The 25227-nt window shown below is 52.2% G+C and overlaps 1 protein-coding gene across 1 annotated transcript in view; it reads right to left on the bottom strand.

Annotated features, from left to right (window-relative positions):
• Positions 1-24033, bottom strand: part of CERK (ceramide kinase) — a 57232-nt gene extending 33199 nt beyond the window's left edge. The window contains exon 1 of the mRNA XM_058568131.1: positions 23830-24033. Coding sequence (XP_058424114.1) covers positions 23830-23962 — 133 coding nt within the window. The 5' untranslated portion in view covers positions 23963-24033. The remainder of the gene's footprint in view (positions 1-23829) is intronic.
• Positions 24034-25227: the final 1194 nt, after the last annotated feature.

Here is a 25227-nt window from a genome sequence, read left to right as displayed (position 1 = left end):
TGGGGGAGGCTGTGTGTGTGTGTGTGTAGCTGGGGGAGGCTGTGTGTGTGTGTGTGTGTGTAGCTGGGGGAGGCTGTGTGTGTGTGTGTGTGTGTAGCTGGGGGAGGCTGTGTGTGTGTGTGTGTGTGTAGCTGGGGGAGGCTGTGTGTGTGTGTGTGTGTGTAGCTGGGGGAGGCTGTGTGTGTGTGTGTGTGTAGCTGGGGGAGGCTGTGTGTGTGTGTGTGTGTGTAGCTGGGGGAGGCTGTGTGTGTGTGTGTGTGTGTAGCTGGGGGAGGCTGTGTGTGTGTGTGTGTGTAGCTGGGGGAGGCTGTGTGTGTGTGTGTGTGTGTGTGTAGCTGGGGGAGGCTGTGTGTGTGTGTGTGTGTAGCTGGGGGAGGCTGTGTGTGTATGTGTGTGCGTGTAGCTGGGGGAGGCTGTGTGTGTGTGTGTGTAGCTGGGGGAGGCTGTGTGTGTGTGCGCGCGCGTGTGCGTAGCTAGGGGAGGCTCTGCACCAGCAGAACACCCTCCTCCACAGCTTGCTCCGGCAGAGCAGGCCCCTCTGGGTAGTCTCACCTGCTCTTATTCATCTCCTCGATCTCTGGCTTGCACCGTCCACCTTCTCTGCCACCCTTGGGGGCCCCTGCGCTGTCACAGGGACACACGACTTGTTCCACGGGACACACTGTGGCCTTGGCTAGACCACCTGGTCCCACCAGCCCAGCTCTGGCCCCTCACCCTCTAAAGCTTCCCCAGGCCTCCTCCCTCCTCCCTTGGCATCCCTTACTCCCTGGTGCACCCGCTATGACAGAATGTTCCACAAAACTATCCAAGAAAACCAATCCATTGTAAGACGGCTTTGACATAACTTCCAGGAAAGCATTTTCCTATCTTCTCAAACTGATTACTTCCCAAGCATTTGTTGCCACACCTCTGAACTATAGTAAGTCACCAGATAAAAAAGTCCTAAACAAAGGAAGCCTGTCCCCGGGCATGCTGCGCTAGAATTGTTACATTTATTTGACAAGAGCATCCTGGGGACACCTGAGCCCTGGGCCACGGAGCAGCAAGTCAAATGCTGGTATTTGGAAGGCCTTCCTTCACAGGCCCGGCCCAACCACACGCTGAATCAATTACAACCACACGCTGTAACATCTCAGAGGGAACTCTCATCACACCAGCACACAGAGGCTCCATGCACCCTTCCCTCACTCAGTGGGCAGGGCAGGCTCGGCCCAGACACCCTCACCCAGCTCCTCCCGGGGGCAGTGGGCCCCGGAGTTCACGTGCACACTACAGGGACCACTGAAAACATCCGTCTGGGGGTTCTTTTCCCTCATTCTAATATGGTTTCAATTATGTCTGGTCTTGAAAAGACTCAATTTGGAACCCAACCGAAACAAATTGTTTTATTACCCTCTATTGACATTACAAATTTTGAGAAACAGATGTTCCAGCAAAGTTGGTCATAAAACAGAGAAATAAAGAGATACCATTTATTACTGACAAGACTATCTTTCCATGGAACAGTATGTATTACTTCCATAATAAAAGTAAGTCTTTAAGGGGCCGGCCCAGTGGCGCAAGTGGTTAAGCGCGCGCACTCCGATGTGGTGGCCCAGGGTTCGCCAGTTCGGATCCCGGGCGCGCACCGACGCACTGCTTGGCAAGCCATGCTGTGGCGGCGTCCCATATAAAGTAGAGGAAGATGGGCACGGATGTTAGCTCAGGGCCAGTCTTCCTCAGCAAAAAAAGAGGAGGACTGGCAGATGTTAGCACAGGGCTGATCTCCTCCCCCCCCAAAAAAACAAGTTTAGTCTTTAAAAAAAAAAAAGTCGAAGTACAGAAAGAACCATTTGTGTTCAAAGAGTAAAATGGAGTAATGTGGCTAATGGATCATTAAATCCAGAAGATTCTTCACAGTACCTGGGGTGAGGAGAACCCAGGACGCGCTCGAGTGTGAGGAGACACAGCAGAAGAAAGTATTACCTGAGGGAAAACCGCGACACTGTGACAAAGACACACAGCACTGTGACAAAGACACACAACACTGTGATAAAAACACAACAATGTGATAAAAACAGACAGCAATGTGATAAAAACACACAATGTTTGCTAGAAGTGTTTCTTCCTTTTTATTCTTCCCCTAACTGGATATTAAACTGCATATTGGTACAATGTTAAGGTTTAGGATATGTGTGATTAAAGTACAGTATTTTTAAACTTTAGAATTGAAATTTTAAGTAGCATCAACTTTTGCAATGTTGGAAAAACTGAGCAAATGCAAGAAGACAAATAGAGGGGCCGGCCCAGTGGCGTAGTGGTTAAGTGTGCACCACCCGCCGTGGCAGCCCGGGGTGTGCAGGTTCAGATCCTGGGCGTGGGCCTACACACTGCTCATCAATCCACGCTGTGGCAGCCTCCCACATACCAAATGGAGGAAGACTGGCAGAGACGTTAGCTCAGGGCCAATCTTCCTCACCAAAAAAAAAGATTAAAAATCATACTTTAAAAAAAAAAGAGAGGAAAAGAGGGAAAATTTCAACCAAATTAGAAATAAACCCCATAAATTTTGAATACATATTTGATATTTTTATTTTATACTATTAAGCACCTTATAAACCAATCTCAAGATATGACACTCATTCTGATCATTTTTGTTCATTGAAAATAAATTCTACCACTTATCTGACACATTACAAATTCCAAAGTAGTATGGAATGACTTAGAAGGCTGTACTGGATTGTACAATCCACAAATAACGTGCTTGGGACGTAAAGTAACTATGTTCTAATCACAGACTCACTCAGTCAAGACACACAAGTTCCTACCTCGTGCTCCCTCTTCTGGAAATGGTCTACACACTAGATACATGCACACGTGCACCCTGGATATACACACACACACACACCACCAGATACACACATGCATACACACACGGCCACCTGCCTCACCCAGGGTTTTCTACTTCTCAGCTTAAACGCCATCTCCTCAGTGAGGCCTCCGGGACACCCCCTCCGACCAGAGCAGCCGCCCCATCTGGGATTACTGCACGCGTGTACATGCGCCAGTGTACGCATACACACGTGCAGTCGCTTTTCTGCCCCCCTACTAGGTCACAGCTCTGCGAGAATGGCCTTGCCTATTCTGCTCAGAGCTGTGTGTGTGTCTCCACCAGTCACCTCACACAGGGGGCCTGGTCAACCCCGATCCGGGCCTGGTCTCTGCAGTGTCACACTGTTTTCATATCCACACACTGGCTTTACACCAGGAGGCATCGTCATCGTCCTCATCAGGGCCATTTGTGAGTGCAACCTGCACTGCCTGTGTAAGCTCGTATAAGCCTCGAGACAACCCAAAAGGTAAATCCTATGACCCTCACTTTACAGAGGGACTCAAAGAAGACCTCACAGATCCTCATTTCACTGCAGCTCAGAGGCCAAAGGACTCGTGCAGGTCAGGGAAGATCAGCAGCAGGCCCAGGACCAGCTTCTGGCAAATCTATCAAAACCTTACCTTTCAGTGCCCAGAGGTTAAAGTGAGCCTGCCAAACTCAAACGCGGCAGCCGAGTGTGGGGTGTGCCCTCCCGCCCCCGCCGTCCCACCCTGCCTGCACCTGGTGCCGGGACAGGCAGCAAAGTGCGTGCACGTTAACAGCCACAAAACCACTCGGAATCGGCAAAGAAAAAGACCTTTTTTAAAAAAAAAACAATAATCAAGCAGCCAAGTATAGCAAACTATGTTTGAGTATCTTTAATTTTGAAGGACTCCGGCTTTCATTTATGAGAATATCCTTATAAATAACATCTCGGGGTGGGTCATTTTATTAGGTTTTGCACATCTTATAAAGCCACATTGTAAACAATCTTCATTTCTTCGTAGAATGCAGCTCAAACGAACTAGAACCGGGGACCAAGGTTGCCTCCCAGCCTCTCTACTCGCACTTTCAGATCCTTCAGCCAAACTTGAACATGCCTCCATATATATCAGTTCCTCACCAATTTTTCTTCTAATAATAAAGCAATCCATCTTAAGGGCCATTGGTACTGGTTCAAATATTATAATTGTTACGAACACAAAAAGATGTTCTCATTCAATAAGGTCCTTTCCAAAAATGGACTGAAATTTTGTAACCAATCTCAGCTGAAGGTTTCAATGCTTTTGCTGACAACAGACACAGTTCTCCTGGGCTTCTCTTCACAACCAATGTGACCCGTGCTGACTTGCAGTTACCCTCCAATAAAGGTGATGACCAGATGGCCACCACATTCCAGAAAAATCACTGGCGATGCCAGCAAGAGAGGCTGCACCACTGCCGACCCGCAGCAACCTGGGCAACACTTGCCCAGGGCAGCTGAGAGGACTCTAACTTCTATCGGCCTCTATTCAGTCCTGTTCTGTTTGTTTCTCAGTGCCCATTACGACCCAGTAAAACTCAATCTATTTCACCATCTTGACTCAGATGAGAAACAGTGCCAGCTGTCAATCAGCTTTGCTGTTCCAAGTACCTGGACTAAACGCACACACGGCAGCCTCACTTCCTGTGTGTCACAGGGGCAGCACACAAGTGTTGTCATGCACACACGCGTGCGTGCACACGTGCATAACTGGGGGCGGGGTCAAGGAGGTGGCAGCACATCACTCAGCGGGGTCCCCGCAGCCTTGCAGGAGGCCTGAAGCACGACCAGAGCAGAAACAAGTTCACCATCAGGGGTGCAGCTCCGCTGCTGAGACATGACCCTTCACAAACAGCAGTCCCATGTGAGAGGGAGCAGACGAGACAGGTCAGAGGGCAGCCGCTGCCCCACCGTGCCCGACAGAGCGATGGGTCTGCTGTGTTGTGTGAGAGTCCGAGACTTATGTCCACACGGAGACTAGACGATGGCGAGGCCAAAGAGAAAAGTCACGGCACTTGACCCTCTGCACGCCCCACCTTGCAGGTGCCTGAGCAATAAAGGCTGCCCCAGGAGAAGGGCGCCCAAGAGCTCTGAGTTGGCAGGACCTGTCCTAATGCCTCATGCAATTTACTCGACACAAACATCTCCCAGTGACACAGTGCTCAACAAACGTTTGCTGAGAGCTCGCCTACGAAAATGAAGACAAAAAAAGAACTTGTGTCCACACGGCCACGAGAATCTAGGAACTCCCATGTAGATAACAAATTTACTAGATTGTGGTCAATCTGTCCCCGACCCTCGCTACCCGCCACTTCTACACTCTCCGCCTGTTACACAGACATCGGTCCCGCGGCACAGAGCCAAGATGCGCTTTCCAGACACTACACTGCAGGTCCACCTTCGGGCTGAAAGCAAATGCTGCTCCATCGGGGCTGAGGCTGGCCTGTGGAGGCTCCACCATGAGTGTCGGAAGATGAGAGCCAGGAAAAGAGCCTGCTGGCACCACGAGAAGACTCAGACCCGAGAGTCAACTCAACGGCCACTTAGCGACCATTTCCCACAGTATCCTGACATCCGGGGAAACAGTGTCCCAGGCAGGCCCCTGACTGAAGGACTCAGCATGGACTGGGGTGCTCAGATCCAGTCGCCAGTTTGTGGATGTGATTTGAGGGAAGGGTGGCTGCCACCCGTGGAGACCCCTCAGGAGGCAGAGCGGGACCCACAGGTCTGGCTGGTGTCACAGAGCACACCGTGCCCGCTCCAGCCCTGCCTGAGCACTGCACACGCTGGACCTCCACGACCCTTTGGGATAGGTCCTGTTACGACCCTACTGGACAAGATTATAGGAAACGAAGGCCCCAAGAGGTAAATAACCTGCTGGTCGCCCATGGAGCTAGGGCAGATCTCAGCAGGTCTGCCTGTAAGGCCACCTGACACCATGGCCCAGTGTCACTGGTGACCCGCCATTCCAGGCGGTGGCCTCACCCTGCACAGTCAGCTCCTCATTCAACAGCCCCCCTGAGCACCATGGCGTGAGGGTCGCCACAGAACCCAGCCCGAGATAAAAGGCTGCCAGACCCTTCCAACTACAGACTATTCCAAAATATAAGGGGCAGGATTATGTGACATTTACAGCTATGATATTAATTCAGAATAGGAAAAAGGCTACAAGGCGAGCGGTACACTTAAGTGGCCTCAAAAGATGGGAAGAATTTGGATTTCCAATGAAAACAAAGGGCATTTTGAAGACAAAATACATAAATGCAATCAGTTTTCAATCTCTTCAAGTATTACATATTTTCTCCTACAGCAGAAACATCACTTAAGGTAATTTTCCACTTCTAACACTGCAGCTACAACCACGGCCTCGCACCTCCTACTACACGACTCACAGCCTGCGAGCCGCACATCCACGCCCACGCGAAATCCACTGCGCGGACGGCGGAGGGAAGCACACGGAACGCACAGATGGGCACTGTGTAAGCACCTACTGCGTGCCTACCTACTACACTGGGTGTTTCTGTAACATCATTTCAATTTCAGTCAAAAACATGCAAATCTGGATAATAGCTACTGCTCAGGCTCCCCCATGCAACCAGGTAATTCTCAATGGTAAATTCCTGTGGAAAAAATGATCTTCTAACTCCACAATATATATAGTTACCCTGACTAGACCTTTAGGCTCCACAGAAATGGGAAATTAGTCCTGCAGTTGAACGTTTCAAGGGCGTGTTCTCAAAGCTCCAGCCGGTGGCAGGCGGGCGGCACAGGACCTAGGGGCCTTCTCCCACCTGAAGACCAACAGTCCCTCTCACTGAGCGCAGGTGTCCTCAGTCCGGGATGTGCCAGAAGTCTGGATTTTTTTTATTTTTTTTCGTGAGGGAGATCAGCCCTGAGCTAACATCCATGCCAATCCTCCCCTTTTTGCTGAAGAAGACTGGCCCTGAGCTAACATCCGTGCCCATCTTCCTCCACTTTATGTGGGACACCGCCACAGCATGGCCTGACAAGTGGTGCGTAGGTGCGCGCCCGGGATCCGAACCCCGGGCCACCAGCAGCGGAGCGCGCGCACTTAACCACTATGCCATGGGGCCAGCCCGAGAAGTCTGGATTTTTATGTGAAATCTCCAGATTTTAAAATGTTGGCTACAATTTTAAAAGGAAAAGAAAACTCACTGTGCAAGTCAGACAAAAAATTATCTGTGGGCCAAATTTAGCCCCAGGGCCACCAGTCTGCAGGCTCTGGTGAGAACAATCTGTAGTTATTCTGACCACAGGGATCACGGATGAACATTTCAGCACCCTAATCATAGTCATTTTACCTAGTCTAGCCTGACACAAAAAGTTTAAAATGAAATCAGATTTCTATCACTGAAAACAAGCCACAGGGCTCCTGACCAATTTTTTATGAGCTATACAAGGCTAGGCAGCTGCCACACCAACGCTATCTGTCTAGAAGAAGGGCAAATCCTACCAGACTTCTCAACAGCAGACACCATTTCTATTAGAAAAATGATTGTTTCCAGTTAATGGTCTATTTTAACAACGAAATTTTCACTTGTAACTATTTCTTTTTAGTGGTTTATTTTAATAAGAAAATAATTTCAACTAAAAATGTAAGTATATCCTAGCTAGCCCCCAAAGTTCATGATGCTCAGATGAGGTATCTGCCAATTATAATTTTACTGTTATTTGACCCAATAAAACACGACCTTTGACCCCTGTCTGCACACCATCAGTAGGCACCGCTGTCTCTTCTTCTTAATTCTGGGGACACATCTCGAGTAAATGGCATCGGTCCCCCGTGGAGCCCACCCTAATCTAGTCCCGGGACATCAGCCGAGGAGATCAGGGTCTGCCTGTCCCATGTGCCCACAGGGGCCCCGTCTGTCTGTCTGTCCACCACTGCAGCACCTGGCAGACGCCCATGGATGCTCACAGAAGGAACCCTCCCTGACAGCCTCTCTCGAGCTTCCTCCCACCTCTGACTACCCTCCTCATCCTCTTCTGACCCAAACTCAAGCCCAGCTCTCAAGCCCACCTTTCCTGGCTCTAGCCAAACTGCAGCACTGACCGCTGACCAGAACGACTGAGAGAGGGCTCCGGAATAAGAGTGCTGAGGGAAGTAACCCAGCCCTGGCACCGCCTAGCTGTGTGACCTTGCAAATTACTAGCTTCTCTGTGCTCAGTTACGTCACCTGTAAAATGGGAGACGTGAGAATTAGCAGGTCATCACATGTAAAGTGCTGAGAGAGGGCCTGGCGCGCAGGACGCGTCCATACGTGTCAGCTGTTCTTACACCTGCACCTGGCAGGCACCTGAGCAAACAGCAATCTTCTACTATGACGCCACAGCACAGGGCAGTCTCCTCAGAGATCGTCATGTGCCAGAGGGACACTCTGTCCCCTTAGGCTCAGAAACGCCAGGAGGCGGTGGCTGTGGGCAGGGTCCTCCCCTGCCAGGCGACCACATGAGCTCCGGGAGGGAGGCGCCTCAGGAGCATCTGTGAAAGGACGAGGTGGGTGGGCAGGTGGGATGGGGAGATTTCCATCCTGGGAGCACGAGATGGGCATTTAGAGAAAAGACAAAGGAGCAGAAGCAGAAGAAAGGAGACCCCAGCCTGCTTCTTAGGAAAAGCGGACGGGCCAGGGGAACTGTCTGCAGTCAGGTTTATGTGGAAGAAGAGGGGGGTGGGAGCGGGGGTGGCGGTGGGGGCAGGTGGGCCAGGGCCCCACCTGGAACCCCGCGGTGCTCTCTCCAAGTCGCTATGGGCTGAATTAAAGTCCAGCTCAGTTGAGTCTTACTAAAACTTTTCCAGATCATTCCAGGCACAAAATCTGGAATCCTTATGCCCTAAAACATTTCAAGATGTACTTTTCTCTTGAAGGGTATTCAATTATCAGATATATCACGGTTTTATGCCAAACTTTAAAATAAGCGGGTCACAAAGAATCACAGCTATTAAAAACTCCACATGGCCCACCCAGCGCCGTCACACCAGTGTCCACTCATTCGCTCAACGTTACTAAGTGGCAGACACGGGTCTAGACAGGGAGGTGGGGCACAAACAGAAACCCCCTGTCCTCTGGCGGTTAACACTCTGATGCAGGGAGACACCCAAGAAACAATAAGATTGATAAGTTTATTCAGTTTGTCCAGAGAGTCATAAGTGCTATGGAGAAGCACACAGAGCAGGTACACAGGGCTGGGAGGATGGAGAGGGGTGGTGAGGCCTCACTGAGAAAGTGGGATCTGAGCAAAGACTCCAGAACAATCTCAGTGAACAGCCAGTGCAAAGGCTCCGCAGCACAAGCACCCCTGTGGAGCTTAGGGACTGGAGGGGCCAGTGGGACCAGAGCAGAGTGAGGGGTGAGGTGAGTATTAGAGAGACAGGTGCTCTGGGAAAGAAGGGCTTGAGGCCACTGGGCTCACTCCGCTTCTCTTGAGAGAAGTGGGAGCCACTGGCGGGTCCGGCTGCCAAAACCCGCCTGCTGGAAGGTCATACCTTCCAGTGCCCACTAGTACTGCAGCCCTGAGGACGGCCCAGAAGCTCTGCCCCCCGGGGCAGAAGAATCTGCACACCCAGAGGCCACGCGAGGTCCCCCAGGGGCAGCGGTCACTGAGGCCTCTGCCCTGTGGGCTCTGCCTGCAGGTCCCCAGCCAACACTCAGAAATGCTGGGAGGGGAGCATGGCCGGCAGCCCTGGACTGGGGACGAGCTGCCCAGGACACTCATTGCCTCGGGAGGCTAATCTAAGATGCTTCGCAGTTTCTGGGCACCCGTGCTGAGTTGTTCCGTGAGGAGCAGACAGAAGTCAGGAACCCCTCTTTCCATGGACCTAAATGTCCTAACCCAGGACTTCCAACAGAGCACCACTGCTGGCCAAAGCTCAACTCGCAGACCCTCCTCCATGGAACATTCTCTATCAGGCCACCCAGAGGCCTTGGGCATCGGGCAGACTCACTGCAGGCGTGGCACAGTCCACCCGGGCCCTGGAGAGGCTGCGCAGATCTGGGGGCCGCAGGGATGGGAGGCCATGCAGCAAGGGCGCTGTGGGGTCCCAGGGAGGGCCGGGGCAGGGCGTGCTCTTTGTCAAGGGCCGCGAGTCTTCGTCCCTGGATAGAGGTTACGGCGCAGCCTCACAGAGCGCGGGCAAGTCTGGTATTCGCTTCCCAGGAAAAAGGCCGGGCCGAGGCGAGAGACTAAAGAAGCAGTGGAGAAAGTCAGGGACTGCTCCCCGAGAGAGGAGGGACGTCTGTGCGGGCCCGGGGAGGGGCCCGGCACCCTTCCACCCAGAAACCTCTACACAAGTACACACACGCCCTCACACGGTCACACTCACAGGCGCACACACACAGTCACACCCACATGCACACACACTTGCATTCACACACACAGCCACACTCACACACATGCGTTCACACAGGCAGTGACACTCACCCTCACACGCGTGCGCACACACACACACACACTCTCTCACACTCGCCTTCGAGCAGGGGTGTGGGAAAGACAGGATGCAGAAGCCCCACTGCTGACAGTTCACTCTCATCTCCACGTACAGAGACGTCATTAACACTCTGTTTCAGAAAGAGAGTGTGACCCGTGTCCTTCTAAAACAACACACCCAGAGAACAGAGGCGGATTCTTCCCATCTTCAAACAGCCCCGACCTGACAGGGACGCACTGTCACCTTTGTAACCCCTTGTCCTTTCACACCAGCCGCCTCGGGGGAGAGCCCAGCCATCCTCAGGCACCGGGCTGGCCGGTGACCTGCCCACGTGTCAACGGCTCCTAAATGGCCGCCCAGGATGCTCCATCAGCACCTGCGACGGGAAGGGACACAACACGGCAAAGCCAGCCCTCAGGGGACACTGCGGCAGCTCCCACACAGCCCACAGTGCCTGTAGGGCGGGTTCTCAGCCGGTCTCCAGGATGGGGTTCCCCCTGTGAAAGGGAAGGTTTGGAGAGCAGGGCAGACCTCTACTCCTTTGTGTCCCCAATCTGTGGGTTCAGGAAACGTGTGACATTGACCCTTGACCTGCGGGCATCATGCCAGCAGAAACAACTCCATGACAACCGCATCTCCACCCACAGGACATCGCCGTCTCTGACTCACACCCGAGCCGTCTCATTCACGCCTCAGACCACGTGCAATCCCGGGTGTGCACTCCTACCCTAGTGACTACAGGCGGCAGAGAGCTTCAGAGGCCCAGGCAGGGCCACAGGGCAGCTGAGCACTGGGGACAGGACTGGTTTCTACTCCGAGAAGCCTGCTCTTCCCCACCCCACCTGCTATGAAAGGCCAGTGGGGGGCTACTGAAACGAACCCCGGGATCCACATCCTCGAAGGGGCACACTCCAGGATTTCGGTGTCCTTGCTCCAGAGCAGCCCTCTCCACCTGGTAGCTGAGCCTCTCTGAGCCCCAGATGGCCATCTCTGAAATGGGGACAATACTAGGACCACTCCAAGTGCCATGGTGAGGATTCAGTGAGGCAGGAACAGCACTGCAGGCCCACAACATCGGCCTGAACAGACACAGCACCATGACTTCAGTTCCGGCCCGGATGAAGTGGGCCCATGACTGCCTCTCTCTCCCACTGATTGCCACTAAGCTCTGGCCAAGATGGGAGAAAGACGACTGAGTGAGGACTTAAAAGCAAACAGCAGCATCCGCTGGCAGAGAAGCCCCCCTGTGGAATGAGCAGAGCAGTGCGGCAGTCTCTGAGAGGTCCCCTCCTCCTCTCCCTCCAGCTCTGACCCTAGGGCAGCCTGAGACCGGAACAGCATGCCGGATGTGGAAGCAAAAAGCACCAAGAGAAACCGTCCCTCTGGCTGGAGGAGCCAGAGCACAGTGGGAGGAGTGGGCTGGGTGAGAGTGTCCTGGCCCTGAGCGTGAACTGACTCAAGTCCAGGCTCAGCCCCCGTGCACGTGCAGAACACGCCAGGAAGCACAGGGACCTTGGGAGCTGACCTGCCACACGTGCCAGCACCCAGGTCCCAGACTCACCTGAGTGGCAAATGCTGGGGAGGCCCTAGCAGCATGACGAAGGCCTCGAGAGCTAGACTCACGTGGAAAGCCCTTCCACAGTGTGAGACAGACTCTCTGTCTGTGCCCATCCAGGGTGAGCACCTGCTTAGAAAAAGAAAATTCTCCAAAGGATTTTAACAGAACCCAGAGTCTCACAACATAGTATTCAAAATGTTCAGGAAACAATCCAAAACCGATCAAGACACCAAGAACCAGAACACGCTGACATTCTCAAGGGAAAAGACAATCAACAGATGCCAAACCCAAGATGACCCCAGATGCTGGAGGTATCGGAGGAAAACTTCACAGTGGCCTTAATGACCACGCTCAGGCAGGTACAGATGAACATTCTGAAAATGAACGGAACGCCAGAAGTTCTCAGGAGAGAAAAAGAAACGATTAGAAGGAACCAAATGGAAAATCCAGACTTGAAAAGTACAGTGTCTGAAATAAAAAGTTTACGAGGGCTCAGCAGCAGGCTGGCTGTGACAGAGGAAGGGCAGCGAAGGTGAACACAGGTCAGCAGGAATAATCCACTCTGAAGAACGGAGAGGACAAAGATGTTTACAAAAGCACGGGGACCTTCCACTTCCGAGAAGATGGACTAGGTGTGATTTTCCCTATTCCTCCCACCAAGACACGTGTAACGCAAATACAGGAAGACGCTGAAAGGCGGAGAGAAGAAGGAGCCAGGGAAGGATACGGTGCTGAGTTCCCTGGGTTTTCTTATTACCTCACGTATCTCAGATTTGGAGCTGAAGAAGCCGGCAACCCAGAGATGCCAGTGGGTGACAAGCAATAAAACTCCAGCAAAAGCCTCTCTCTCTGCCCAAAGGACCAGGAAGGACAGCCCAGCAAGACAGAAAACATCTAGACAAGAACCGCTCTACTCCAGCTAACACACAAGAAATGCTGGCCCCATCCCCACACACACCAACCAAGGCCAACTGGGAGCCTGGACTTCTACCCTCAAGGCTGTAATGAGGTACCTGACACTCCCCGCCAGGGTGGTGTGAGACAAGGCCAAGCAGGGAACCAAACTTTCATCCCAGCCAGCCGGCAATGAGCCTTACCACCCCAGTGTTGGTGGAGACGGAGGGAGCTGACTTCCACCTCCACCCGGCAGTAACGAGGTGGCCCCCATCCTCCTTGGGGGAGTGCTGTCAGAGGAGACCTAATGGAGAGTCAGGGCCTTCACCACCGTCTACCTCCACCCACCCAGGTGTCAGGGAGACCCTGTGGGGAGCAGTCATGAGGTATCCCTTCCCCTCCCAGCCAAGGAAGTATCAGTGGAGTCCTAGCGGGGGGCCAGAACTCCCGCGCCACCCAGCAGCTCTGAGGAGCCCCTCCTTAGCTGTCAACAGGGCTAGGGGGAACCTGGACTTCTGCCCCCCCCCGATACTGACTAGGCACCCCTTTCCCTGCTGGAGCAGTATCAGAGAAAGCCAGCTAAAACAAAAGGTTTAAACAAGATCCAAAGTTTCATAACATCATACAAAGTGTCCAGGCTTCAACTGAAAATTCATCACCATACCAAGAACCAGGAAGATCTCAAACTGAATGAAGCCAGACCATCACTAGATGCCAACACCGAGAGGACAAAGACTCTGGAATTATCTGACAAGGGTTTTAAAACAGCCATGTTGAAAACATTTCATGAGAAATTACACACACACTTAAATGAAGACAAATAAAGACTCAGCACAGAAAAAGAAGACACAAAGAAGAACCAAACGGAAATTTTAGAACTGAAAAATACAATAACCAAAATAGAAACCCGATGGGTGGGGTCAACAGCAGAAGGGAGGGACAGAGGAAAGAATCAGTGAGCTAGAAGACAGAACAATAGAAATTACTCAATCTGAACAACAGAGAGAAACAGAGTTACTAAAAAAACAAGCAGAGCCTCAGGGACCTGGGAGACTATAACAAAAGATGTAACATTCGTGTCACTGGAGTCCCAGAAGTAGAGAAGGAGAGGGGCTGAAAAAGGACTCGGGTGGGGGGGTGGCACCCAGTGGTGCAGCAGTTAACTTCGCACACTCCACTTCAGCAGCCCAGGGTTTGCAGGTTTGGATCCCGGACACAGACTGTCACACCGCTTATCAAGCCATGCTGTGGTGGCACCCCATATAAAGTAGAGGAAGATGGGCATGGATGTTAGCCCAGGGCCAGTCTTCCTCAGCAAAAAGAGGAGGATTGACAGCGGATGTTAGCTCAGGGCTAATCTTCCTCACACACAAAAAAGTACTCAAAAAAATAATGTCTCAAAACTCCCCAAATTTGGCAAACAATATAATCTCAAATATGATAAACCCAAAGAAATCCAAACCAAGACATATCATAGTCAAACTTCTGAAAATCAAATACAAAGAATAAAATCTTAAAATCAGTGAGAGAGAAACAGCACCTTGTCTATAGGAGAAAAACAATTCGAATGACAGTGGTTTTCTAATCAGAAACCACGGAAGCCAGAGAGAAGTGTCACAATACTTTTCAAGTGCTGAAAGAAAAGAACCGTCAACCTAGAGTCTTATACCCAGCGAGAATATCCTTCAGAGATACAGCAGAAATCAAGACATTCTCAGGTGACGGGAAACTAAGAAAACTTGTCGCCAGGAGACCTATCCTAAAAGAATGGCTAAAGGAAGTAGAAAGGAAATAAGATCTCCTGAGAAAAAAATAGGAAGAATGAGCACGGTGAGCAAAGATATGGGTAAACACCATCAAATCTTCTTCTCTTCTTGATTTTTCTCAATTATCTTTGAGGGTTGAAGATAAAATTATAACACTAATGTGGTTCTAAATGTCTGTAGAGAAAATCATTAGGATAACTATGTTATAAAACAGGGGAGAGTAAAGGGATGTAGAGAGAGGTAAGGTTTCTACACTTCACTCCAACTGGTAACATGACAGTGAAACTGGGGGGAGGGTGAAGGAGTTAAAACTTCCCTGGATGAGGTTGAAACTGTGCCTTGTACCCACAAGGTTAACGGGGGAAACAAATAACCCGAGTATCTGAGCTTGCCTTGCAGAACAGCAGGAGGACCGCTGATAAGAGAGGAACTTGCTGACAGCCCCCCGCCTGACTAAGCACCTTGCAGGAGCACTGAGAAGCTAAAATGACTGATTGTAAACTTTAGACGTCAAAGACTAAAAATCCACTGCATGCAACACATAGAACAGACAGTCCCGCCTGTGAGGAGAACTCTTAGAACTTCAGCCCCCAAGGCCACATGCTCCCCCTCCCCTACCTAAAACCCCAAATACAAACCCTTGCTTGTAGCTTTTCAGGGAGTTCAGGATTCCTGCATGAGCTGCCCGTTCTCCTTGCTCAGCGCTTTGCAATAAAATTCCTATTTTCTTCCACAACACCTAGTGTCAGAGATCGGCTTGCTGTGCGACGCATGAGTGAGCTCACTTTAGGTTTGATGTCAACAGCACCAGTAGACTGGCAGGAGTTATGTAAATGTAACCCAATACCTAGGGCACCCACTCACAGGCTATACAGAGAAAGGCACTAGAAACAATACAGATATTTTACTACAATGAAAAGCTAATAAAAAAGGTTAGGATATATAGATAAATAAAGATGGAATTCTAAAAAGACATTTAAGTAATCCACAGGAAGGCAGGATAAAGAAAACAGAGAAAACAAAAAACAGAAAGAAAAACAAAACAAAAAATAAAATGGCAGACTTAAGCCCTAACATATCAGTATCTACACTAAAAAGACAGAAATTGCCCAAGTTGATTAAAAAACATGGCAACTCTATACAGTCTAAAGAAATTCACTTCAAATCTAATGATGAAAGCAGGTTGAGAGTAAAAGGATAGAAAGGACACGTCATACAAACATTAATCAAAAGAAAGCAGGAGTGGCTACGTTAATAGATAAAGCAGACTTCAGAACAAAGAAAATCACCAGAAACAGAGAGGGGCATTACATGATTAAAAAAAAGGTCAATCCAAAACAAAGACATAGCAATCCTGAATGTGTATGCACCAAACAACAGCAGGAAAATATGTAAAGCAAAAACTGGTAGAACTAAAAGGCAAAATAGAGAAGTCCACATTTATAGCTGGAGACTTCAACACCCCTCTCTCAACAATTGACAGAATCACTAGACAGAAAATCAGTAAGGATATAAAAGAACTCAACACCACCCTCAACCAACAAGATCCAATCACATTTCTACAACATTCCAGCCAACAACAGCAGAATACACATTCTTTTCAGGTGCCCATGAACATACACCGACGTAGACCACATCACTCTAATATGCTCCTTTCCTTCTTGAGTTAATTCAAAGCTTGGTTGATGTGGGCAGGTCTGTTGGAACCGGTTAGAGAGAAATGAACCGGACCAATTCTGACACCTAAGGTCAGTCTGCAGATGAATATGCTGCTCCTCAGAGGAGGCTTCAACTCACCCTGATTTGATGGGCTTTCCGCTTACAGACAAATGCACGGCTGGATTAGAACCCAAATGAATGTGTTCCCTAAATTGCAATAGAAATTCTTCCAGATGACCAGGTTTGTTTGCTTTTTTTGAAGGTCAAAATATTTTTAGTCATCTGGATTAACTGCTTTTATAATACATCACATTGTTATTCCTTCTTTACTAATAAGGATTTAGAGTAGGGCCAGCAAACTGTCAGTCAAATCCAGCCAGCTGTCTGCTCTTGTAAATAGTTTTATTGGTACCCAGCCACAAGCATTCCTTTACACCTGTCTATAGCTGCTTCTGTGCTAAAACAGCAGAGCTGGGAAACTGAGACCCACAAAGCCTAAAATACTTGCTATCTGGCCCTTTAAGAAAATGTTTGCTGACCTATTTTAGAGTCACAATAAAAGTTAACTCGGGAATAATCTCAGAATAATTACGATTTTTATGACCATGTTCAGCTACTGCTCAATCATATAACCTGACAATAACTGAGGCAGACGCCTAAACAGACACGGCAAGGAGGACTACTCTTCTTCTGACATCTGCTTTTGAAACCGCAAACGCCTGCACACTTCTTCCTACAGTGACTCACGTGCAAATCTGGAAAGAGATTCTGTTTTCTGAAATAGGTAGACAGGATTGCCGTTTCTTCCTATTCAGGCAGACTGAGATTCCTCCATATCAAAATGTGCAGGTCATTGGCTTTAGATAATCTGACCATCTGCTTTACTTGCGACTTCCTACCAGGCATAAATAAGACCCCCGAGCACACGTCAGGCGGACATCTGATACGCAGCACTTCGGGGTTTGTGCTGTTCCCTTTAGGACTGTGTAGAACCTGTGGGCTTTGCACAAACTATTCAGCTTCCTAGCCATTCCCAATTGTTTCAAAACCACACGCCCTTAGCGAAAAGTGAGGGAGCGTGGAGAGCGAACAGAGCAAGAAAGCAATGGAACCCCCTCCCCGCAATGTTCTCGCCCAGCGGCATGGGACCCGCAATGCGCCCTGTCCCTGCCGGCTGCCCTGAGGGGGGCTGCAAGGGCGGAGCCGGGCCCTGAGCTGCTCTCTCACTGCTCAGGAGGGACAGGCCAAACCTTTCCTCACACACATCCATTCAAATATTTATTCAGCACCTACTGTGTACACAGATCAACACAAGGAGCTCGTGGGGAATGGGGAAGAGGAGCCAAGGAGAGGTGAATGCATCCGACACGGGATCCTGTCCCGAGAAGATGCAGGGCAGTTAGGACAAACAGTCAAAATAAGGCAAAACTCATAAGACAAAGGACAAAGAAAGAACTAGCAGATAGGTACAAACAGAGCTACACAAAAAATCTAAAGAAAAGGTTACTGAAGGCTTGAACGAGGGGAAACGGGAGGAAAAACACCTCAGGCAGAGAGGGCCGGAGGGAATGGGTGTGAAGAGGCTGGTGCGTGGCGTCACGCATGGGCTTGAGTGGGGAGCAGGTGGGCGGGGGTACCATGAGGTCAGATTGTGGGGAGCCCCAAATGCAAGCCAGGCACAGGTGACGCATAAGGCCCAGCGAGCAGCACATATGGAAGAACTTTCTAGCACAGCAAGCAGCCAGGGGGAGGTGGCCAGCTGCCGTCCATGGAGGTGCAGCCAGCCGGCTGCCAGGACGGGGCCTAAGGCACTGGGGCTGCATTAGTAGGGCTCGAGGTGCTTTCCAGACTTCCCCTCCCAACAACCTCGGGTTCAACCATCAGAGGAAGGCTGTAAGGAGGTGACACAATGAGCCAGAAGGATGGAAAAGGGAAGACCAGAGGCAGGAGGGGGCAGAAGTCATCCGAACCAGTGTGCGGCAAAAACAGCCAAGTTCAGTTGGAATGGAGGGAAAAGCAGGACCCAGCGGCGGGCGGATCCGAGAACCCAGCGGCCGGCCGCCAACACCCAGGCCCGGAAGCTAAGCTGATGAGCTGCAGCTGGCTGGGTTGCGCCTGAGATGCTGGCTGTCTCCAGAGGGAAATGGGAGGTCGTTAGAAACTGGGAACCAAAGCTCAAGAGAAATGAGGACAGGAGACAAAGCATTAGGAGAAATCCACACAGTGCTGATGCTGAGACCACGACGTCAGGTGAGACCGTGAAGGGGAAGCATGCCTCATCCTGGACCTGCCCACCTGCCTGTGAAATAGCTCGCAGAAGGCAGACACCAACTGCATTCTCCAGAAAATTATGCTATGCCAAAATCTAGACCATTGTAGAAGAAAATTAAATTGGGTGGGGCCGGAAAGTAAAAAGTATTAGCAGTATCTTAACAAATACACAGAAAATACATATTCTTAAGTGTGAAAGACAGTTTCTTCAATACTAGTGTTTTTCCTTAAGACAGATGATCAAACATGAGATCGATGGGTCAAAGGATATATATTTTTGACATTTTCAAAGCATCGCCAGATTAATTTCCAAAAACAGCACAGCAGTTCACACTCCCCTCTGCAAGCTGTTCTGCCCTTTAATCCACGGGGTGAAAAGCAGCATCTTACTGCTGCTTTGGTTTCAGCATCTATTCAGATGCTCAGTATCCATTTTTGAATGTTTTTCCTATGAATGACCTATATATATCCAGTGCTATTTCTCTAATGGATTGTTTTTTCTTACCAATTTTTATGTAAGTTTAATTTAAGAAAATTAATCCTTTGACTATCATATTTGTTGCAAATATCACCTCCATCATTTTTTCACTTACGGAATCTTACAAAAGAAATTGTAAGATTTTTATTTAGTCAAATAATCTAGCTTTTTCTTTATTCTTACTGGATTCCACCTTGGTTAGGAAGGTCTTCCCCCATTGCAAGACTATAAATTGTCCTCTTTGTTCTTGCAATAATTTATTTTTACACGAAAATTTGTAATCCACCTGATTCTGATTTTGAGAACTTTTTACCATCATCAATCAATAAAAATGGCATTTGTAAGGTCCCTGTAGTAAAACACCGCACAACCAATAAAAATCATGTCTTAAGACATACCCTTTCCTATGATCCAGCCTTCTACTCCTAAACACGTATCCAAAAGACATGAAAGCATATGACCCCAAAAGGACTTGTACACACATGATCATAGCATCTTTATTCATACAGCCCCAAACTGGAAACGGTCCCAAGTCCCTCAACAGGTGAATGGATAAACAGACCAGTATCCTCCCACAATGCAATATTACTCAGTAACAAGAAAGAAGGAACCACTGATATATGGTGAATGGCAAAAAAAAAAAAAAAGAGAGAGATAAAGAAGCCAGACACAAAGAGTACACACTACATGATTCCATCTATATGAACTTCTATTATGGTGGAGCCCATCCCTGGTGCTAGAGCAGGGCAGAGACAGAGTCACATGGCAGGGGAGGCTGGGGTGATGCCAGCATTCTGCATCTTGATTGGCGTGATGCTCAGGCAGGTTCCCACATTTATCAAAATTCACCAACCTATACTGTTAAAACGTGTGAATTTTATTGTATGCAAATTATACCTAGAAAAGTTGATTTTTAAAAATCATGTTTTAAGAGAGTAAATAGTAACACGGAAAACATTCCGCAGAGTATTTCCCCAGCTTTTCTTTCATACATATTTATGTAGACACAAACACCAAATATTATTCACTGTTCAAGTGTAGGACTAAGGATGATTTTTCCTGTGTGCTTTTCTGGTGTTTTCCAGACTTTATTAAATCAACAGGAATTACTTCTCTAAGCAGAAAAAAAAATTTTAAGTATCTGTGGCTTGCCTATGTTTTGCTGGGCATTGCGCAGGGAGTGTTGGGGACATTCTTTATAAATACAGCAGTGACCCGGCCAAGCAGCTCACCACCAACCACACACACACACACACACACACACACACACACACACACACTCCTCCCAGCCCCAACCCTAAAACAACACATTCAGAGTCTACTTGAGTCCATTTTCCTGCAGGCTGAGGGTATAACCCAGATATAATTTCAGTCTGTTTCAAGTTCAACTAGTTGGACCCATTTTGAGAAGCCTCTGTCAGGGTTTCCTGTTTTCAGTCTGCCCCACTTCCGACCAGGCTGGCGGCCCCGGGAGCACTTGCTCGCTCACAGCTTCCTTAGGTGCAGCCCTCACTGGGTCCAGAAAACTCTGTCCCTCCAAATTCCAACTCCCTCCTTTGCTCTCGGACACTGAGCCACGTGCCCTGCACAGTGACCCACAGGGGAAAGAGCATGTGCCTGGGTTAAAAGCCAGCTCCCTTTTCTACATCATGTGCCTCTAAGAGCAATCAATGAATGGCTTCCAGTTTTCATGTCTGAAAATAGAAGTTATACTATTAAGAGACTGAGAGGATCAGATGCAATAACCTAAAAGGCTACGCTTCGCCCCGTGCATATAGAGGCCCCAGCATGGCTCCCTTCTCAGTCCCTTTTAAAGGTGTTCTCAATTTACTCCTTACCCCTCTGTCCCCTGAGCTCCACGGCAGGTTCTCCTAGAGCCTCTTTTTGCAAATCCTCCACCCTCCTCACTCTCCTGCCAGGCCGCAGCCCATCCAGGCCTGTCCAGACACACCTGGGCACTACCACTCTGGGAAATGAACTAAACATCCCGGGGACTGCTCCAGGTCTCCCTGCTGACCCTGCTGACCTCGAGCATGAAAACCCTACTGTAGGCCTGATTCCTTCCGGGTGCAGAGATAGGAAGAAAACCCAAGAGCTGGTGCAGCTGTGTTTCTGCACTGCTAACGCAGTTTCCACACGGTGTTGGAGAGCACAGAGTGTGATGAGAACAGGCCTGTCCCTGGAGGAAGCCCACCAGCCTGGCTCCCGCAGTCCCGGCCTCTCCAGGGAGGGAACCAAGCTCCTGGCAGAGCAGTCAGCAAGCCCCCGATGAGCCTGTACAAAAGTGCCTCCCCGGTCTGTCAAGAGTGAAGCAACAACCATTCCGAGGAAGAGGACTGTGGGAGTGAGCTGCCAGCAGAAACCAGCAGAGCAAGGCTGGACGCTGCCTCCACACGAAACCTGGAATCTGGTGACCGGAAACCATAATGGCAGCTGGCCGAAGATGCCAACGCTGAAAACAGACAATGAGGGACCTCCCACCCAGGCATCCCACTTGGGTGGGGTCTGTCCACCGTCCATGTGGCCTCTCGGGCCTCAGGGAGGCCACACTACCCGCTGCTTACAAGCACAGCGGCTGCAGCTGGACCTACCAAGCTCCCAGTTCGACCACTAGTTGGGCTAGTTACTTCAACTCTCTACAGCTCAGTCTCTGCATTCTTCAAATAGCGGAATCGCTGCCCCGCAGGGACCCATCATGTTTGAATGTGATATAGAAGAGCAGACGGTGGCTAGTGGCTTGCACAGAAGGGCCCTGGGCAGCGGCAGTGCCGTCATCCTTAAGCCTAGAGATTTACAAGAAAGCTCAAAAGCCCTCGGGGCCAGGCCAGACGTGTCTGCTCACCTCAGCATTAGAGAGCAAGAACTACCCGTGGGGTCGGCATGACATTTCTCCCAAAGGGGATATCAGAAAGATCACGTGTAAACCCTCAGACAACCGCTACAGAGAAGCTCTCTGCAGACAACGCTTCTGGTGACCCCGAGCCTGGAAACCAAGTGTTGGTCACGGGTCCCCAGCCACCCTTGACCTTGGCTGGACTTAATGCTCCAGCTCTGCCCCACCCCTCCCCGCACGCAAAGCCTCGAAACCTCCGCGTCAGAAAGCGCCCGCAGCACCCACCACAGCACCCTCGACTGCCCCAAGGCATCTAAAAGGCATCCCAAACTCAGCCCACCAGAGCATCCTGCTCTCCACCACACCCATCCCCAATAATTAAAGAAATACATCCCTGCTCCTCGCGCAGTGACCTCAGGTGACCACAAACCTGGACCACGCTCCCCTGGCTCCGCTTTCTCAACCCGTGCAGACCCAGCCCCGTTCACCATCACTCCTGCCTGGACAAGGCCAACAGCCTCCAAATTGCAGTTCCTTGTCCCTCTGTCGCCTCCTCAAAGACGCCACAGGGATCCCTGAAGAACGTTAAGCTGGATAAAGCCCTCCAGGGGCTCCCATCACACTCACAGTAAAAGGCAAAGTCCCCATCTCAGCACCTGTGACCCAAAAGGCCCCATTTCCCCTCCCCCACCTCCCTCTGCTCCTGCCACACCCGCCCTGGCCTCCTGGCTAGGCTCCTGGCCTTGGTACCAGCCGCCTTCCTGCCTGGACCATCTCTGCCCTTCGTGCACAAGGCTCGCTAGGTCTCTGGCCCACTGCTACCATGTTGAGGGAGGGCTGCTGGGTCCACCTGTACCACAGTGACCTGCCCCCACCCTGCGGGGCTCTCCTCAGACATCCCTGCCCCTGTGTGTTCTCCTCTGTCTCTCCCTTTAATGGAAAATGCCCCACTATGGCAGGACTTTGTCATATGCACTGAGCCAGGGCTAGCACACGCCTGTGCCCTCCCCAATAGGCCCTCAATAAAAACTTTCGAAACACAAATGAATGAAATGGAACACACCCACAGTGGCCAGCCTTGGGTTTCTGCCTTGGACGCCCGCCCCTTCTCACTGTCCAAACACGGGCCTCTGTAATCCTCCTCCCTCCCAGGATCAAATGCGTCGACCGACATGCTTCTGCCCATCCTTCTGCCACCAGACAGCCCTGCCAGGGAGTCCCTTCTCCTTGGGGAGGGACTTGTCCATCCCATCCACCCCAGGGTGCCCCCCAGGGCAAGGGCTGGGTGTGTCCTTTCCATTTTTATCTAAATTACACTTCTCCACATAGGCAGGGCCTCTGCAGGTCATGTGTCCAGCCTGTTGCACCAAAATCACTCCCCACCCCCACCCCAACCCCCAGGGAGCACATCCCGGAGAGAAGATCACCAGCCCCTTCTTTCCCTCTGCAACAGGAATTCCTTACCGTGCAAGGGTGCCTTCTCGGTTTTGGATCCCCGCTAAAGAAAAGCATCTGTCCTGGGTGAAACTGAAACCTAGCGCGCGGCGTCGGCACCCCCCTCGGCATCCATCCTTAATCACTCTCGTCCAGATGGTGCCCTTCAGATGCCTGCGGGCCGGCCTGAGTGATGCGGCCACGTCCAGGCGACATCTCCCGGCCCACAGTCCTCCCTGGCGGTCACGACCTCGCGCCTCGCCCTCCGGGGTCACATCCCCACAGGAGACCGCCAGCACCCGGACTCCTGCCCTCCCCGCCGGCACCTTCCCGGCTGGCTCTTTGTCATCCCAGTCCCCGGAGTGTATACACCCTGAGCGCCCGGGACGTTTCTCTGCCATCTGCCGCCGAGACCCCGGCCTCACCTCCCGGCCTCCTGTCCCCGGGGCCTCCCCCCGCCTGCCGACCACCCTGGCCCCCTCCTCCCCGGCTCCCTTCTCCCTGGCCCCCTCCTCCCCAGCGCTCCTCTTTCCCGGCCCCCTCTTCTCCGGTCCCCGCTCCCTGCCCGGCGCGCCCCGGTCACCCTGGCCGAGCCGCGGGCCGGCGAGACACTCACCCGCGCCGGGGACGCCGGCCCCGGGCCCCCGGCTCCGCCACCAGCTCAGCAGCGCGCGCGCGGGGTCCAGGCTCACGGCGCAGCGCCGCCGCTTCACCCACAGCGCCGAGCTCAGCGGCTCCGCCGCCCCCATCGCGCCAGCGCCCGCCGGCGCCGCGGTCTGCGGGCGGGGGGCGCCGGGCCGGCGGGCAGTCGGACGCCGAGGGGCGCGGGACCGTTAGCGGCCCCTGGAGCCCGGCGGGGCGCGGCGGCGGCGAGCGCGGGGCGGGCGGGGCGCGGGGCGGGCGGCGCTGCGTCACCCCGTACGCAAGCGGCCGCGGGACCGGGGAGGGCCCGGGCCGGGGAGAGGAGGGGGCCGGAGGGGGACGAGGGGGTGCCTGGGGACTGAGGAGGAGGAGGAGGAGGGGGGCGGGGGGGGGCGGGTAACGAGGTGGGAGCCAGATGGGGCGGACGAAGGAGGGATCGGGAGGGAGAAGAGGGGGGCGGGCGGGGGCACGAAGAGGCAGCCGGGCGGTGGGGACGAGGGGGGGACAGAGAAGGGGGGGAGAGGAGGGGACCTGGGAACCGAGGAGGGGGCGGGCAGGGGAGGGGGGGCGGGTGGATGAGGTGGGAGCCAGATGGGGGGACCAAGGAGGGATGGGGGGAGAAGAGAGGGGTCGGGCGGGGGGACGAAGAGGCAGCCGGGCGGTGGGGACGAGGAGGGGGGACAGAGAAGGGGGCGGCGGCGGGGGGCGGAGGAGGGGGCCTGGGAACCGAGGAGGGGGCGGGGACAAGGCGGGGGACGCGGGGGAGAGGAGGAGGCTGGGCGGGGGCACCAAGGAGGGGTCAGTCAGGGGTTGGGGGGACAAGGAGGGGGCGGGGAAGGGGCCGCGTGCTGGGGGAGGGGGCTGGGCGGGGGTCGGGCCGTGGCCCGGGAGGGCTCAGGCCCAGGAGGAAGCGGCTTCCCTTTCCAGTTAGTCTTAGGGTCCGGCCGGCCGCAGGTGCCTCCCTCGGGCGTGGAGCTCGGTAGCGCTTCCCTGGGGGGTTGTAATGACAGGCGAGTCGGGGTCGAGGCCTCCACGGGCCCAGGAATGCTTTCTGGGCGGTCATGCGGGAGGGGAGGGAGGCCTTGGGCCTCGGGGGGACCTGGCCCGGCGGTGGACGCGTGGGGACCCACGCCAGTTCGGATGCGGCGTGACTTTGGGCATCAGGTCGCCTCTTGGATCCCCCGGCCCCTCTAGGGATGGTCTGGCCCTGCCCTCCTCTCGGAAATAAGCTTGAGGGCCTGAGGGCCACGGGAGGCACCGACAGGAGGTGTGGACCCTATTGGACTCAGCATGGAAATGGCCACCATCTTCTCTGCTTAGAGGCCCACCCTCAGACCACAGAGAGAGGCAGGTGCTGCAGCATCTTCACATT

This window comes from Diceros bicornis, chromosome 25 (genome assembly GCF_020826845.1).
Source record: "Diceros bicornis minor isolate mBicDic1 chromosome 25, mDicBic1.mat.cur, whole genome shotgun sequence".
Lineage (NCBI taxonomy): Eukaryota > Metazoa > Chordata > Mammalia > Perissodactyla > Rhinocerotidae > Diceros > Diceros bicornis.
Note: the sequence above shows the minus strand (reverse complement) of the source record. Positions and strands in the feature narration are given on the sequence as shown.